Source organism: Lethenteron reissneri, chromosome 35 (assembly GCF_015708825.2).
Source record: "Lethenteron reissneri isolate LAM-NWPU_2019-01 chromosome 35, ASM1570882v1, whole genome shotgun sequence".
NCBI lineage: Eukaryota > Metazoa > Chordata > Hyperoartia > Petromyzontiformes > Petromyzontidae > Lethenteron > Lethenteron reissneri.
The window spans coordinates 8,004,133-8,020,810 of NC_083813.1; the positions used below are offsets into that span (position 1 = coordinate 8,004,133).

General features: G+C 39.7%; 1 protein-coding gene across 1 annotated transcript in view; it reads right to left on the minus strand.

Annotated features, from left to right (window-relative positions):
- The window catches only part of HYDIN (HYDIN axonemal central pair apparatus protein), a 123,374-nt gene extending 107,495 nt beyond the window's left edge, over positions 1-15,879 (minus strand). Inside the window, 9 exon segments of the mRNA XM_061565719.1 lie at positions 1,052-1,235; positions 1,939-2,140; positions 7,593-7,717; positions 11,761-11,960; positions 12,467-12,601; positions 13,076-13,195; positions 13,382-13,507; positions 14,480-14,637; positions 15,774-15,879. Coding sequence (XP_061421703.1) covers positions 1,052-1,235; positions 1,939-2,140; positions 7,593-7,717; positions 11,761-11,960; positions 12,467-12,601; positions 13,076-13,195; positions 13,382-13,507; positions 14,480-14,614 — 1,227 coding nt within the window. The 5' untranslated portion in view covers positions 14,615-14,637; positions 15,774-15,879.
- Positions 15,880-16,678: the final 799 nt, after the last annotated feature.

Below are 16,678 nucleotides of genomic sequence, written 5' to 3' on the forward strand. Positions count from 1 at the left end.
TTAGCTTTGTTCCCTCTTCGGCAATGTTGAAGTATAACTTTAATTACATAAACCTGTGATCACTTCCTGTTCTCAAATTCCTTGGGATAGAGATGTCTCTGACAATCTGGAGATTGTCAGTTTGAATCAAGTAAATTCGAATCAAGTCAAGTCTAGTTTTTCCATTTGAGTCCTTCTATGTACGGTTCCCAGATTCTATCTCTCTGGAAAGGTGTTCATTATCTTCATGTCCCTGCTGGCTGCAAACTCTAATAGATGTTCTCCTCTCTCAATGCACACTCCAGTGTCAAACTGCCCAATCAGCCTCTCATCTCTGTTCATTTTACCTGCTTTTGTATTAAAGTTACCTGTTATGATTTTGAAATGTGTTTTGCCCTCAATTAGAAGTTGTCTTATTTTCTTTATTCATTTGGTCTACTTGTATGTCTTCAAAGATTATGTTTGAAGCACATTTGCACCTCCGATTAGTACGGTGGGCTACGTATTGTGCGAATGAAGTTCAATATATATATACATTTGAATAATCTTCAAGTTTCAGTGGTTTGAGAGCCTTAATGTTAATTGGAAAACTGTTTAATTCCGCAAGGGCTTAAGAATGTCACTCCATAATTATTTCATCTCTCCCACTAGGATAGAAAAAGTCGACGTTGCCACTTTGTATGCACATTATATGCAGCAATGGTCAAATCAAGAAAGCATCCTGTTCGTACCTAGTGATTTTCACATCACTGGGTACGAACAGGATCAATTTGGGTAATGGAAAGAACGTCAACACGTCTAGGCATTCCTCTTATCCACACTTATCATCGGGTAATAGAAAATATTTAGCACTTCCTGGAGAGCAATTCTGAATGACTCATCCATGGATAAGTGCTGCCATCCATAGGCCCCACTGCCTTCTGGGAGTGAAACATTTGTAATAAGTTTTCACTGATAATACAAATTTTCACGGAGCGATTTGAGGCACAAGTATTGGGAGGGTTGTAATAATAGGGTCGTGGACGCAAGATGTTTCACAGTGCAGTGGTTGCGAACCATGCTGCAATCTCACCAGTGGTTCTATGCTGATGACGTCACTGGAGAAGTGCATGGGGTCGCTCTTTATCATGTGCCGGCGCTGCTGGAAGGAGCGAGTCAAGATGGAGAGTCGGTCTCGCAGGCCAGGCTCCACTGCGTACTCCGACAGGAAGGAGTTGCGCTCCCTCGCCTCCTCGGCTGACAGCTCGGAGCAGAACCTTGACGGCACACCACACAACATACACCACAACCACATTTTACCATTAGCCATACTGGTGATGCATTTAATAAAACATTGCCAGGGGAATAGCTGGGTACACTGGTTGATCAGGGTTTGCTGGTGCTTCAATTCTAATCCCTTGTGCTGAGAATGTATAATATTTAAAAATGAGCTACGGCAGTGCTGACAAGAATTAGCTCCTGTTTTCTGGTATTGTGGCTATATTCTGAGAAATTACCTTCACTTGCTAAATAATGAATGCTTCTTGGGAGCATGTGGCATTGTCGTAGCAAGAATATATTTGTTTGGGCCAAACTGTGATACATAGGAGGTATAGATGATGATTTATCACTCTACTAGAAAAAGCAATTTACTTGCTTGATGGATAACATAGTTTTTACTGCTTTAATTATTACTTTTTTGTACAAATTAATTCACCTCAATAACAGCTACCATCCAACCGGTGTCATCACAATCCACACATTCTGATCAAACCATAGCAATCGTGATAGCCTGCGTGAGACGCCCATATCCGCAGTGATAGCATCCCCCATAACGTCTAAAGATCGCATCTAAAAACGTGTGCAGATAAAGAATATTACCGCTGCCTAGGGAGGCGATAGAGAATCATCGCTTAGTGTACACACACACAAAAAAAGTGAAATGAATGTGGTCATCGAGCACAATCCCTGAGGCCATACCGCAGCTTCTGCTGCTCTTCCTCTTCGGCGGTCGCGTAGGGCCTCCACTGGAAATGAGCAATCGCATCCATCCTGTTGCTGAGCAGCACGCGCCTATGGCTGGCCATTGATATGAACGTCCTCTCCATGACCACGGAGTTCTTGTCCAGCCTCACGTTGACATCTACTGCAGCCCCATGCAGGTCCACGCAGATGTCTTCGCCTGCATGAGACACACAAGTGTGCAACGGTTTTATTTGACGAAACAAAGGGCGGACTTATTTTGCCATGGCTTTTTCCTAGTCTTGGAAAGCTGAACTTGATCATGATGAAGGCAATGATGAAAATTATAAATATGGTTATGATGGTAATTACAAAGATGGTGGTAACGATGAATATCATTAATAAAAGTAAAACAAAAAAACTGTACGAAAAAAGTTAAGCTGCAAGTTATAGGAAATATGAAAATGCTACAGGGCAATCAAGGCATGGGAGGCCTCTAACCAGAGGAAACAACATTATATTCTTGTCTGGCAATAATTTGGGTGTTAAAATAAATTTGTTTAAAAATGTAGTGAAAACTCGTAACCAGCATATCCATGCAACCTTTGCGACCAGCCAGTACATTTGTTTGATCTAATATAGAGCCCTGTCTCTCTCTCCACCTTTCTATTGCCTTCACTCTCTTCCCATCACTCTCCTCTCCCTGACTCCCTCCTTTGCCTATACAGTAAAACCTTTGATTGCGAGTAACTTGGTCTGCGAGTGTTTTGCAAGACGAGAAAAACATTTAAATAAATATTAATTTGATAAACGAGCGAGGTCTTGCAATACGAGTAGTACGCTTTGTCTGCCGAGCGTCACGTGATCACAACTGATATACGAGTGCTTTGATATACGAGTGCTTTGGATTACAAACACGTTTTCGGAACGAATTATGCTCGCAATCCAAGATTTTACTGTATCTCTATCTCTCTCCTCTATTGCATTTGCACAGGATACACACACAACCAGGGTAGAGGGTGAGTTGGGGATGAGGCGTGACGTCAGCGTGCAGATGTGGCAGTGACGTCACCCTCACACACGCACAATTGCCTTCCCGTGTGCCAGCCAGTCAGTCAGGAAGACAGGCATCCAGAAAATATTTTTTCGAATATAGTACGATTTAATGTGTTTATTAACATCTATTATTCATGTGAAAGTAGAATAATGTAAATACAATTAACGTATAAAGCGATGTACATTACTTCCATTTATATTAAACGCGGAAACTAAAATGGAAAATAATCAACACATTACATTTGTAAGCAATTCTAGTCACATCAAATGAGTCGACTTTTAACCCCCAAATTAATTACATTTTCCAGGAATAAAACAGTGAGCCCTCTTATGCCCTCTCCACCATAACGCCCAATTGGCTATTCTGCTTCATTCCAGCACACCGGAAATTATACACTCAAGGGTTAACCTTCATCTTTGCGACTGAGCGAATGGAAACTGACTGACAGGCAATTAATGATAAACAAAGCACTCTCTCGTGTTACACGGTGGCCTATCATGGCAACGTTTTAGCACTCGTTTCACAGTGGTTCCCATGGCAACACACATTTATCTCCGAACAATGCAACTCTAACCGGCATTAACCATTTGTAGTCTGGTCACCATGGGAACATGGATTTGTCATGATTTCCATTTCTTTGCCAGCAGTGGCTTACCAAATGAGAAACACAACTGATATTAATCCAACAAGCGTGTGACAATAATCCACTGACACAAAAAGGAGGCTAAATATTCCATCATGTCATTTACTTGACAATCAGGATCTAAGTGCTAGCTAATTGGACGCACGTATTAGAATTTTCGACGCTAAGTATGGGAGACCTCTATTTTATTTCGATAAAGTTTATTTTCAATGCCGCATTGAACCAAGTGCCCATGCAGATGTGCATGGGTGATGCTCGCAATCCTAATATAATGTAACACTCTTCTTTTCACGTTTCACCATATTGTGTGTATGTATGTTGAACTTCTTGTGCACCGTATGGAGCTAACAAATAAATGTACATATGCAGTATTGTGGGAAACGGTAGGAAATTTTACAAAAAGTTGCATATTGTAGTTGGACTCTAGTTAATTATGAGCAAACCAAAAGCCACGTTCAACAAATGTGAAACAAAATATAATAACCATTGGAAGGAGGCCATTTGACAATATTGCAATTATTAAAGGCCAACCTGGACCAAAGTAACAAAATAACGAGGTAAACAATAGCAGGAGAGAATTCAATATTTAAGCTTCACTTAATAACAAAAATTCAGCATACGGATGTGCCTGAACATTTTTTTAAATGAGTGCATACTACCACCAGATATGACACGTGAATCAGAGACATAGATCGACATTGATGAGAAATTTAACAAAACCAGAAAGGATTGAGAGTCACACGTTCAGAATTACACTGACAGGAATAAGAGCACGTAAATTAGGGAACACATTCAAATCAAACACATTATATTGACTGTTAAGAAAAGTGAGTGGGTTTGGGCAGAATGCATCGCTGAAATATATGATGGCCAACGGATAAGACTGACAACTGAGTGACAGTCAAAGAAGTAAACATACTGTGAGGATAATCACAGAAGAGATCAGAGTGATGAGAGCAGTTAATTTGCAAGAGAAGGTTTGTGGAATTGCGAGATCACAAGGGACGGTGATGGTATGGGTAGTCATTCATCTAGCAGTTGACCGACAATAGTTAATGTCTCATCAAACATCTTTTCATATATATATTATTTTTTGCTAGACCTAAAATTGTCTACAACCAAATAACCTCGAATGTTCCCGATCTTATTTGATCTCAGAAGCGAAGTGGCAATCAGCCTGCATAGTGTTTGCCTGTATAATCGCCATGCACAAACAAGCAGGTTGTCATATGGCTGCAGGGATATAATGTGAGCAGCAGGAGGCAGGCCAGGAAACTGCATGTCTATGCGCCCGCATCAATCCTCCCCATATTCACCAACCCGCACTGACCAGAATGGTCAAGTATGGTCAAATAACAGAGGTGTGGACTCGAGTCATGTGACTTGGACTCGAGTCAGACTCGAGTCATGAATTTGATGACTTCAGACTCGACTTGGACTTGCATAACAATGACTTTGTCCCACCTCTGAGGTGTGGACTCGAGTCATGTGACTTGGACTCGAGTCAGACTCGAGTCATGAATTTGATGACTTCAGACTCGACTTGGACTTGCATAACAATGACTTTGTCCCACCTCTGAGGTGTGGACTCGAGTCATGTGACTTGGACTCGAGTCAGACTCGAGTCATGAATTTGATGACTTCAGACTCGACTTGGACTTGCATAACAATGACTTTGTCCCACCTCTGAGGTGTGGACTCGAGTCATGTGACTTGGACTCGAGTCAGACTCGAGTCATGAATTTGATGACTTCAGACTCGACTTGGACTTGCATAACAATGACTTTGTCCCACCTCTGAGGTGTGGACTCGAGTCATGTGACTTGGACTCGAGTCAGACTCGAGTCATGAATTTGATGACTTCAGACTCGACTTGGACTTGCATAACAATGACTTTGTCCCACCTCTGAGGTGTGGACTCGAGTCATGTGACTTGGACTCGAGTCAGACTCGAGTCATGAATTTGATGACTTCAGACTCGACTTGGACTTGCATAACAATGACTTTGTCCCACCTCTGAGGTGTGGACTCGAGTCATGTGACTTGGACTCGAGTCAGACTCGAGTCATGATTTTGATGACTTCAGACTCGACTTGGACTTGCATAACAATGACTTTGTCCCACCTCTGAGGTGTGGACTCGAGTCATGTGACTTGGACTCGAGTCAGACTCGAGTCATGAATTTGATGACTTCAGACTCGACTTGGACTTGCATAACAATGACTTTGTCCCACCTCTGTCAAATAATCCCCATTTCCCAAATCACTAGAACACTAGCATGATAAAAAGGGCAATACATGTACACACCTAACATTATGTCTATGCAAAATGTGTTTATTACGCAACACACACCGTTTAGAGGTATAAATTATAGTATGTGAAACCACCGATATTTGCTACCAATGGGAGTAAATTGTGTACAGTACACACAATCACATTTTAACTCAAAGGCCACATTGGTATCTCTCCACAAACAGCAACTAAAAATGGAGGCTTCTAAGGTTCACTAGAACATTAACGCAGGGATGTGTACACACAACCGTATTTACTTTGGCTATTCATAGTGCGTTATCGTTCACAGGTTTGCTCATGTTGGCATACAAATCAAAAGGAAGACTTCCCTGGGGATGGCAGCGTTGGTTTTGACTGAAAGCTATACAGTAGCCATGTGGGTGTGCCGTTCGCTTAATAAAGAGCCTTCGGAAGGTAATACAAGAGCCATGCGTTTGCAAGTGCAGTGTAATGTATATTATACGTAACTGCTGCACAACGTTACTTGGGTGTGCCTCCAGTAACGTGCATCTTGGTGGAATATATACAACGATGATCATGAGATCATACCTGTACACTATTATAAACCTTAGTCTTGCACTTTAGAGGACACCGATATTTTTATGAGTAAGAGAAGCTAACGCGACTGAAATTCCATCTCTAGCCGTGTGCATTTTCTTCATCATTATCATCAGCCGTCTTGCAGAGCATATAAATGAACAAACGGCTGTTTTTAAATTAATGGCAAAAATGTGATCATTTTAAATAAGCCTCTGAGTCGTCCAGACCAATATTTCACGGCAATGTTTATTGGAGCAGCAAAACTCTGAAGCTAGTGTTCTAATTCGCTACCCTCAATTGCTGCAATACGATTCCATAATACAGTTCGAGCAGCCTGCAGGTAAAACAAAACATTTGCATAACAGCAAGAGGCTAATTGGGTGATTATTATTTGGACATGTGAGTAAACAACATAACAACATTAAACTATACAAAACCTTACACTTAACGTTATATTACAAAACAATTAAGAGAAACCTGATACTCCAGTCAATGAGAAAGTCACAGTATAATGGCCATTTGGTGTGTGGTACTCTCCACCTGATGAAGACCGCTTGCGTTGCGATCGAAACGTCGTGGGTTTTTTGCTTTTATTTTCAATAAATTATTGATATTTTTTATTATATTTTATTTTCAATCTACGTGACTTTACCGAAAGAACCAAGAATATGACTTACCTATAAATGTAACCCCCAGACACTAGTTTTCATTTATCACTGCAAAATGACAGTGCTCTACAGAACTGCTGAATTTTTAGTTATAATCGTGATTAATTTATCGATACCCCATTGATTTCTAATGATCTGCTTAGTTTCTTCTCAACAGGTGGTTGAATATGAGAAAATGGTAGCCCCCATATCTTTCAGAGGAGCGTTACAAGTGTATTGAGATTGATTGCGAGACACGTCGAGGTTTTGAAATGAGATGATGTTTTCTCTACAATGTCTCGTTATTACTTTCGTGAAGTATAAACTGCTTGGCAGCTCACAGAAACTGCACTTCCTAGATTCAACAGCATGGGAGAGAGAGCGATGATAGACGTGCAATATCTTGAATAAAGGACACCGCTTGCACCACAAATATTCATGTGTAAAAAAACACAAAGTCCACAAGCAAGCGTGACTGATGCGGAACTCTCACCCGTGTCGTAGTGTATCCAGAGCTCGGCCGAATGGTCGCCAGTTGTCTGCGGCGTAAAAGCCACAGTCACCTGCGTGCTCTCACCAACGACCAGCGCTCCATACACCGGCTCCACAGAGAACGGCCTGAGCACAACACGCATGTACAAACACCTCTTCTTGGTTCTTTCGGTAAAGTCACGTAGAAGGAAAGTAATAAAATAATAAAAATAAAACATAATAAAATAATTCTCACGACCTATTACACTGGTCAACACACTTTTTCTGGCATAAGGTATTCCAAAGGTTTTAAGGTAATTTTTGGGTGCTGATTCCTAATCTGGCATCAGTTTTTGTCTATCACGTCAGGTTTTTGAGATATTAAATATTGCATTTTCAATAAAAAACTGCAGAAGAAAAATATTAAATAAATGTGGATATCTACATAAAATTATATTATAAACACACTATGCTAAAAATACATCAACATATTTTAACACTAAACCAGTCACTGACTCGCAACAACTTGCAATCATAAGTGACAGAATTAATTTCTGGTAAAATCAATGAAAATGGGGTATGCCGCTAGCATAAAAATGATGTGATAGAGCAAATCTGAGATCAGATTTGGAATCAGCACCCTGAAATTTGTCTAAAACAGCTGCAAAAGTCCAGGCCAGAATTTTTTTTTGTTGACCAGTGTTATTGCTGGAAAATAATACAAGGAAAGCAAATCTTTATGGATGTATATATATGCTGGACTTCTTTCGCGCCGTACCTAGCCAACCATGGTCATCGGAAGTGTATAGATCACTTTGTCAGTTCACTGCAGGATGAGGACCTCCCCTAACAGTGCAGGTTTATGGGGGTTATATGCCCATACCAGTCAATGCGGGTTGATGATGAAGGCGGAGCATAAACATGGTAGCATAGTACAGTTCAACAATTAATGTTTCTGCACTTTCCTCTGCTGCCCAACACGTAACATTGCAGCCGATAACACCTCCTATGCTTGGTAGTCGCCCATTCAAGCACTATCTAAGGTCAACTCTGATTAGCTTCGAACATGTGATGAAATCTGGTGCATTCTGGGTGACAACTTTTGACACATTTATGCTTGTAGAAGTGCAGCCATGCGCAGTGTGCAAAGCGAGTATCCACAAGGGTGTTATATGCTTCAGTAGATGCTTAATGTTTTCAAAGTTAATGGAGTCCTGGTAATAAAAGTGTGCAACTGGTGAGGTGTGTAATTCAACGATCATTGTGTAACATCATGCATGTCACTTCACTCAAAGAACAAAATGTTGTATTGCAATATAACAAACAATTTGTTTCATGTATTTATGATTTATGATTCCTTTGCTTGATTTAATCAATCGATAATTCCTCTCAAATTTTATATAACGGTCATGATTTTTTATAGGTCTGAAAGTGATGGTTTTAGCTACTCTGAATGAAAAAGCTAAATTAATCATTTATATTTAAAACTATTGGACAAAACAATTAATACATCTGCACCTTCCGGGTTTGAAAGCACGTTACAAACAAACACCCTTTTGAAACTTCAAAGGGGAAGGCAAATGAGAGATTGTGGCAACAATATACAGCAAATGCACCCTTGAATATGAGCATTTTGAATGTTTCATTACAGCTTATTCAGACTCAGTACCGTACTGTTGTTAAATAAACCAGACAGTTAGATTTCGGGTTGAAGGTTCAGGTTTACATGACAAAGGTTAGTGCTGACTAATCAACTGGCTTTGGCTTGACAGTGCATCAGGCTAGGAATCCCTACATCGTTTAATACCGCCTTACAAGCATGTACTCTTAGCAGTTTTCAACCTCAACATAAAATGACTTTTAAATCTTGACTTAAAGCTTTCGTGACTGCAGAAATTCATATTCTTTGGGTATTTCGGTAAAGGAAATAATAAAATAATAAAACATAATAAAATAATTCTCACGACGTTTCGGCCGCAACGCAAGCAGCAGTCTTCAGGTGGAGAACAGGTCTGTCAAGGAGACAGAGTCTGAATTCAGACTGTCTCCTTGAAGACGGCTGCTTGCGTTGTGGCCGAAACGTCGTGAGAATTATTTAATTATGTTTTATTTTTATTATTTCCTTCTACGTGACTTTACCGAAAGAACCAAGAAGATGAATCCCTGCAGTCACGAAAGCTTTAAATCGAAATATTTCGGTAAAGTCACGTAGATAGGTTCAAAGAAAATAACAAAAAACTACGACGTTTCGATCGCAACACAGGGGTCATAAACGAAGTGGGCGGAGCTAGTGATATTAATGTTTGAAATTAGCATGATAATGTAAGATCGGAGGGCAACGCCCACGACGAGTGTGCGGAGGTGGCTATGTTAATGTGAGAGATTGGCATGTTAATGGCAGATCGCAGAGCAGCAACGTCGAGCTCGACGAGCGAGGTGGCTGTGTTAGTGTGCGAAATTTAACCTGTTCATGTAAATCGGAAGGTGGTAGGATGGGAACATCACAGCCAGTTATGACTTAAACTGGTTGATAACGTCCTTCCAATGATTACTCAGTTTGTACCCATCTTCTCGATTTAAGTTGTGTCTGTGTCTGTATATGTGGATGGCTTCATGAACGATTCTTTGTTGATAGCCAGTAGGTTTGCAAAGTACCTTCGTCTTAGAGAAATAAATTTAGTGTGAGCCCACCGCATTAAAACAATGATCAGCCACGGCCGAGGTATTGGTCCTACCGTGTTTCAAATCTGCCTTATATTCACGAACACAGTCCGAGACATGTCGCTTAGTTTCCCCAATGTAACTACTGCCGCAGACACAGCTTAGTTTGTAGACGCCAGGGTATTGCATGTCAGGGATCACATCCTTTACAGATGGGATCAGATCCAAAATGTTATGCACTGTGTTAAATCGAACCCGGATCTTGTGTTTGCTCATGATTTTGGAGATCTTTTTGGTGACCCCTGCTATGTATGGCAAGGTAGTAGTTTCGTGTTATTTTTTGTTATTTTCTTTGAACCTATATACGTGACATTACCGAAAGATCCAAAGAATAAAAATGACTATTTTTCAGTCCTGTACAACAATCCTACAGTATTTTAAACATCTAGCTTATTGCATTGCCATCTTTCCCTGCTGACACTGACAGCAAACCCACTTACTTGAAATTTCTCTCAAATTATCTGCCATTTTCTTGTCAAACTGCACATCCCTTGTGGCATGCCTCAAGGTGATGAAAATTGGCTTATAAATGAATACAATGTGTGCACAAATGAAGAACCAGTGCATTGTGGGATACCATAGTACACCAGCAAATATTCTTGCATTGTGTATTGAGCACAGCTGTGATGTACTGATGTTCACATCAGGCACTTTAAATTATAAGCAATTTTGATATGGAATATATTAGTGGAAGACCCTGCAATATTTAACAATTTAGTGTAAATAACTATTGAAATGAGTCACTTATGGACATACTATTTGACTACAAAAAATTATAAGCTGTGTTGTGATTTCTCAGATGACCACAATGTCATTGTGGACATGAATTAGGATTGTAGATTAATATACCAGAGTAACATGTGTGCTAAATGTACCATACATGTCCAGAATGAAGACAACAACTCTGCTGTACCCATGATTCTATAGTTACTTATACAAAGTGTGAATGATAAAAATATCAGTGGCTCAAAGTCATTGCCCCGAGGCATAAACCTTTGTGATGATTCAGCAGAGGCACCTCAGTTGCCTCTTGATGCTCCCACGTTTTATTCAGTTTCACACATCACACGCAGATTATATGATTACTATAAAACAACAATGGAATTAAACGGATTCCCTGCAATGCAATGCCAACAGTTTCATCACAGCTGGTTGCATTGCACATATTCAACTGAAAAAAATGGCCACCTAAGCGAGAGACTGTTTATCACGCAGGCCTGACAAACTTTACAGAGAAAACATTGTAAAACTAAAAACACTAAACTTTTTATATTTTACCAGTTAAAGCTCACTGAGCTATATAGCTCGTTTTAAGACGCTATCTGGCCGCATAGCTCAACTAAGTGGCTTATCATGTAGAAATCTATAGCAGCCAAAGAACGAGAAATGTGTGTTGAGAAATGCTCCTCTTGATAGGCAACAGTCTCCCTTCTGCACACATTTACGAGTACACGTCCAGCTGGGCTCACCTCTCCGTCTGCAGTGAGAAATTGGCGTGGCGATTGCCAACATTGCGTACGAGCAGCGTTCGCTCAGAGCGCAGCTTGACCGGCCGCTGGGAGAATGCCACTACATCCGGGAAGTCTAGGATGGCGCGGGACCCGATCGCACGCACCGGCACCATAAACTTTTCTCGCTCGGTCACACAGACCAACTGATGCGTGTAGTCCTGACAGATAAGTACACAGGTCAATGTTATACAGGTTGTATGGTCTTTCAAATTATATGCTTGCCATTTTAAATGATATACAAATTCGTTAGGGAATTACTTTGTATCGATTTGTGTTAACTTTTTTTTCTGAAAGTGTGCTGAAAATGTAAAACGTGTTTAAAAGTGCTGCACCACTACGATAGTTAGGCACGTCATTAATTATAGTCATCATCATACGTGGCTTTTGCAAGGAATTTACAAAACGGATTACGAATTTGCTGATTTCGGCTATTTTCAAGAATGTAATCCCCGGCGATAGGCAAAGTTTGGGTGTCTTGCATGTTAGAATCAATTATTAAAAATTCAGCCTAATGATATGTACATGTTTATTTTTGTCTATATAATTGGTCATGACAAAATAGACCAGTGAGACAATATATACAAGCATAAATAATCATACAATGGATCGATTATTGAATTATAATCCTAAATTGTGACAATGTGAGGTGTGGCTCAAGACAAACCTTTTTCTGCTCAGGTGTGAACACAATGCGAAATGTCGAGGCCATGCCTGGAGCCACTTTGGTGCCCACGTCATTTGGGCTGATGATCTTAAAGTATGGCGAGTCCTCCTGGCTCACCTTAATCAGTCGAGGCACCTGTGGCAATCAACACCCATGTTTACCGCCTGATGATGTCTGGCTTCAGATTCAGAGCTTAACAGAGATATTACCATATTCTGGGTTCTTTCGGTAAAGTCACGTAGAAGGGAAACAATAAAATAATAAAATATAAACACAAGAAAATTCTCACGACGTTTCGACTGCAACACAAGCAATCATCAATCAGGTGTGAAAAAATGATGATTGCTTGTGTTGCAGTCGAAACGTCGTGAGAATTTTATTGTTTTAGATTTTTATTATTTTATTGTTTCCCTTCTACGTGACTTTACCGAAAGAACCAAGAATATGAATCCCTGCAGTCACGAAAGCTTTAAATCAAGAAATATTACCATCATACAGCCGTGAAAACAAAATCGTACTCATATAATCAATTAACATTCAGGACAATAACGTAAGGAAATAGAAAGTAATGAGCACAACACGTGAGAAAATGTGATTGATAAGGCATACCCGGTCATTGTTCCTGAGATTGAGTGGCACCTCATATGTCTCACAGGGCTCAAAGTTCTGGAAGGTGATCTCTGAAGGAAAGGGCTGGAACATTGGTTGATCAATGTCCACCAGCGAAAACTACAAACAAGGAGACGCAACATACAGTTGCAAATGAGTAGACAACAAATTAAGGCTTTTTAAAGCATATTTCTGCATACGGTATTGTAAAATATTTAAATCAATGAACACATTTAAAACCAATGAATATTTATTTGACTAGATGACTAAATTATATGCAACGGGAGGTGTCTAATAACGATTTACCTTTTGGTGGGTAGTCTCATTCATGTCCAGCAGTTGTATAATTTTGGGCAAGTGCATCTCATGAGTGCCTGCCAGCTTTTCTTCTGTGGTCAGTGCCATTTCTTTCATGAACTCTGATGGGGTCACCTAGTGTGAAAGGAAAATAAGCAAAAAAGATAGTGTGGCAAAACCATGGCCCTCAATATCACCGCATGGGGCAAAATAACAAAATATATAAGAAACTCATCAATATCCACGACTGGATAAAAAACACCTCTCTATGTTGGAGCCATTGCCTGGGGTGCTGTAAAGCTATACTTCATCTTATTCCTATATGCCTTGATTTATTCATTCCATTTAGTGCCTTGGTCATATATATATATATTTTTATTCTTTTCTGATTTCCATCATATCTTATTGTGTAGCATTGGTTAGTAATTGAAAGATTTTTTTTTATGTTTACAGTTAAATATACTTGAATAGCATTACGTAAAAAATGTGAATATTTCACAAAGAATGACATGTTTCATTTTTTGTGACGATGGAAGTGGTATAATATTTGTGCTATGACATAAGCCTATCCATCAAAGCTAAACGTATTATTTCGCATCATCAATTTAACACATACTATTTTTTCACTATCAGTTTAATGTCATTATATTTTGTTAGCTTTGACAAAGGCTGACAAAGCAAGTGAAAGTAAGATCATATATAACAGGAGAGGTGAAACCACTCATATGTAGGGTTGGATCTAGTCTGATGCTTTATAAATACTCACCTTTCAATAAAGTGCCTGTGAATGTGGCAAAAGATTATTATTACCATTATCATCATCAGAGTTGTTTATTTTTGTTTGCATTTTGACTGCTTGTATTGTGGTTATTGCAAACATGATGCCTTGTATAAAGGTGTCAGTTTTTGTACCAGTTGAAAGGGTAAAACCCTATTACTATTACTAATGTGGCAAAGCTCAATACAATCAAAATACAATTAATCTTTCCTTTGCAAAATGCTCAATTGTTCTATCACAAATTGTTTTTTTTTTGTAAAAAAAAATGCAAAGGGCAAATGGCTCAACTTATAATAAGCACATCATAAGTGGCATTTACAGCCTTTTACCTTGGAGGGAAACTCCTCCCGAGGAACCAGCTTGGGGTTTCTCGGGGCCACCACGCGGGTCTGGAATCCTTCTGGGGGCTTCGAGGGGCTGTACTGCAGGCAGCTGATAGCTGCCTGCTCTCGTCCCAAGGGCATCCTGCCAAATGCGTCCGCTACCCCTGTAGAGGCGCGCTCACACACACGCACACATCACACATACGTGCACACAGACACACGCACGCAATGGAAACATTAGCAGCTTCAGAATGAGAAAATGCCCATCTGCCTATGGAGGTCGTCGTCTGCGGCAGACTTATGCCAGATTAATGTAATTTTAGAATGTAATTTATTAATCGATAAAAGATGATGACGTGGTGCAAATGTTAGCGGACCGGACTTGCAATGCAGAGGTTGCTAGTTCGATCTCGCGGCGCGGCAGCTGACATTGTCAAGGTTTTGTTGTTCTAAGCTTCACGTCCATCCAGCAGTATAAATGTGTTACACCACCAGCCAATCGCTAGACAGGTCCCGTGTGGTGGGGTAAAGTGTGGGTACTCTTAACAGACATGGTGACGGACAATGTCACACTTCACTGAGTGATACTTTCGTAAACTTTCATGTTTTAGCGCTGATTTCAATAATAACAATGGTACTGTATATTCTTGGTTATTTCGGTAAAGTTACGTAGAAGGGAAATAATAAAATATTGTTTTATATTTGTATTATTTTATTACTTCCCTTCTACGTGACTTTACCGAAAGAACCAAGAATATGAATCCATGCAGTCACGAAAGCTTTAAATCAAAATGTAAATGTTACTGTAGTCGTAATCATTACGATGCAGTGCATGTAACAGTACTGGTATTATCGATCCGCGCACACGCACAAGATTCGGTTCTAGCGAGACAATGTTTCGTCTCTTATTCTCCTCTCTTGATAGTTAAAATCACAGCAATGGTAACATTGGCATATGATTTTGATGAATCTAAAATTAATCCAATTACACGCGCGAACTTACGAATGTTAAGGGATCAAATTCACGCGATATATTTTAATTTATTGATTAATCGTTACATGTCTAGAAACTCAACACGAATGGAATGCCTCACAAAGCTATCACACGTATACAACACTTTAACACCACAACAATCTCAAACATTGGTCCACCGTGTTAATTGCAACAGGGATAACCAAAACACATGGCAATTAAAAATCATCGGTTGTTCTCACGCTCGCAACTCGATCAAAAATAAATACGATTAAAGCGGCAGATTTACAGAGCGGCTTATTTTAGAACTTGCGATTTGCACGATACCTTTTATTTTCTTTAAAATATTTAGGGTAGGCGACCAAAAAAAACTATAAATTATTCAACTTCCACAAACACGGAGCGTCTCGTCTGGCGTTAGCGTTACCATGGCGACGCGAGCTTCCGGTTGGGCGAAACCATCTACCCATTTCAATAGGGCACTAACAATTAACACATACAATGTTTCTTTAAAAAGAATATATTCACATTGTACGATTGAAACCGAATAATATTTTTTATTTATTTATTTTAAATAAACAGACGAACGACGGTGTGTCTTACAATCGCGTTTGGCGCTGCGTCTCATAACAATGGAACGCGTCACTTCCCTCCCCCCGCTCTCTCAGCGTGACTTGGTACATTCCGTCCTGTTGCCGGGCACATTGTTTGTAAACACGTGCTCAGCGCCATGGGCAAGCGGATCACATTAATTAATTCTAGATTTGAAAGCTTTCGTGACTGCAAGGATTCATACGCTTAGGTTTTTTTCGGTAAAGTCACGTAGGTAAAAATAAAATTAATAAATGAAAAAAATCTATTAAATCACGACGTTTCGGAGGCAACACAAGCTTCCTGCATCAGGTGTAAAAAGGCACAGCTAAATAACTAGTGTAACTGTAGTGTACAGTTACACTACAGTTAAACAATACTAAGTCTACATTATAGACTGCCAGTACGCTCACTCAGTTTAATAACCATTGCTACAGTCTACATTATAAACTACCAGTACACTCACCAAACTTAATAACCAGGCTACAGTCTGCATTATAGATTGCCAGTACACTCCGATTAAGAACCAGGCTACAGTCTATATTAGTTTATTCTTATTTATTATTATTTTTATTCACTTTATTTTTATGATAATTTTTTTTTCTATCTACGTGACTTTACCTAAAGAACCAAAGAATACA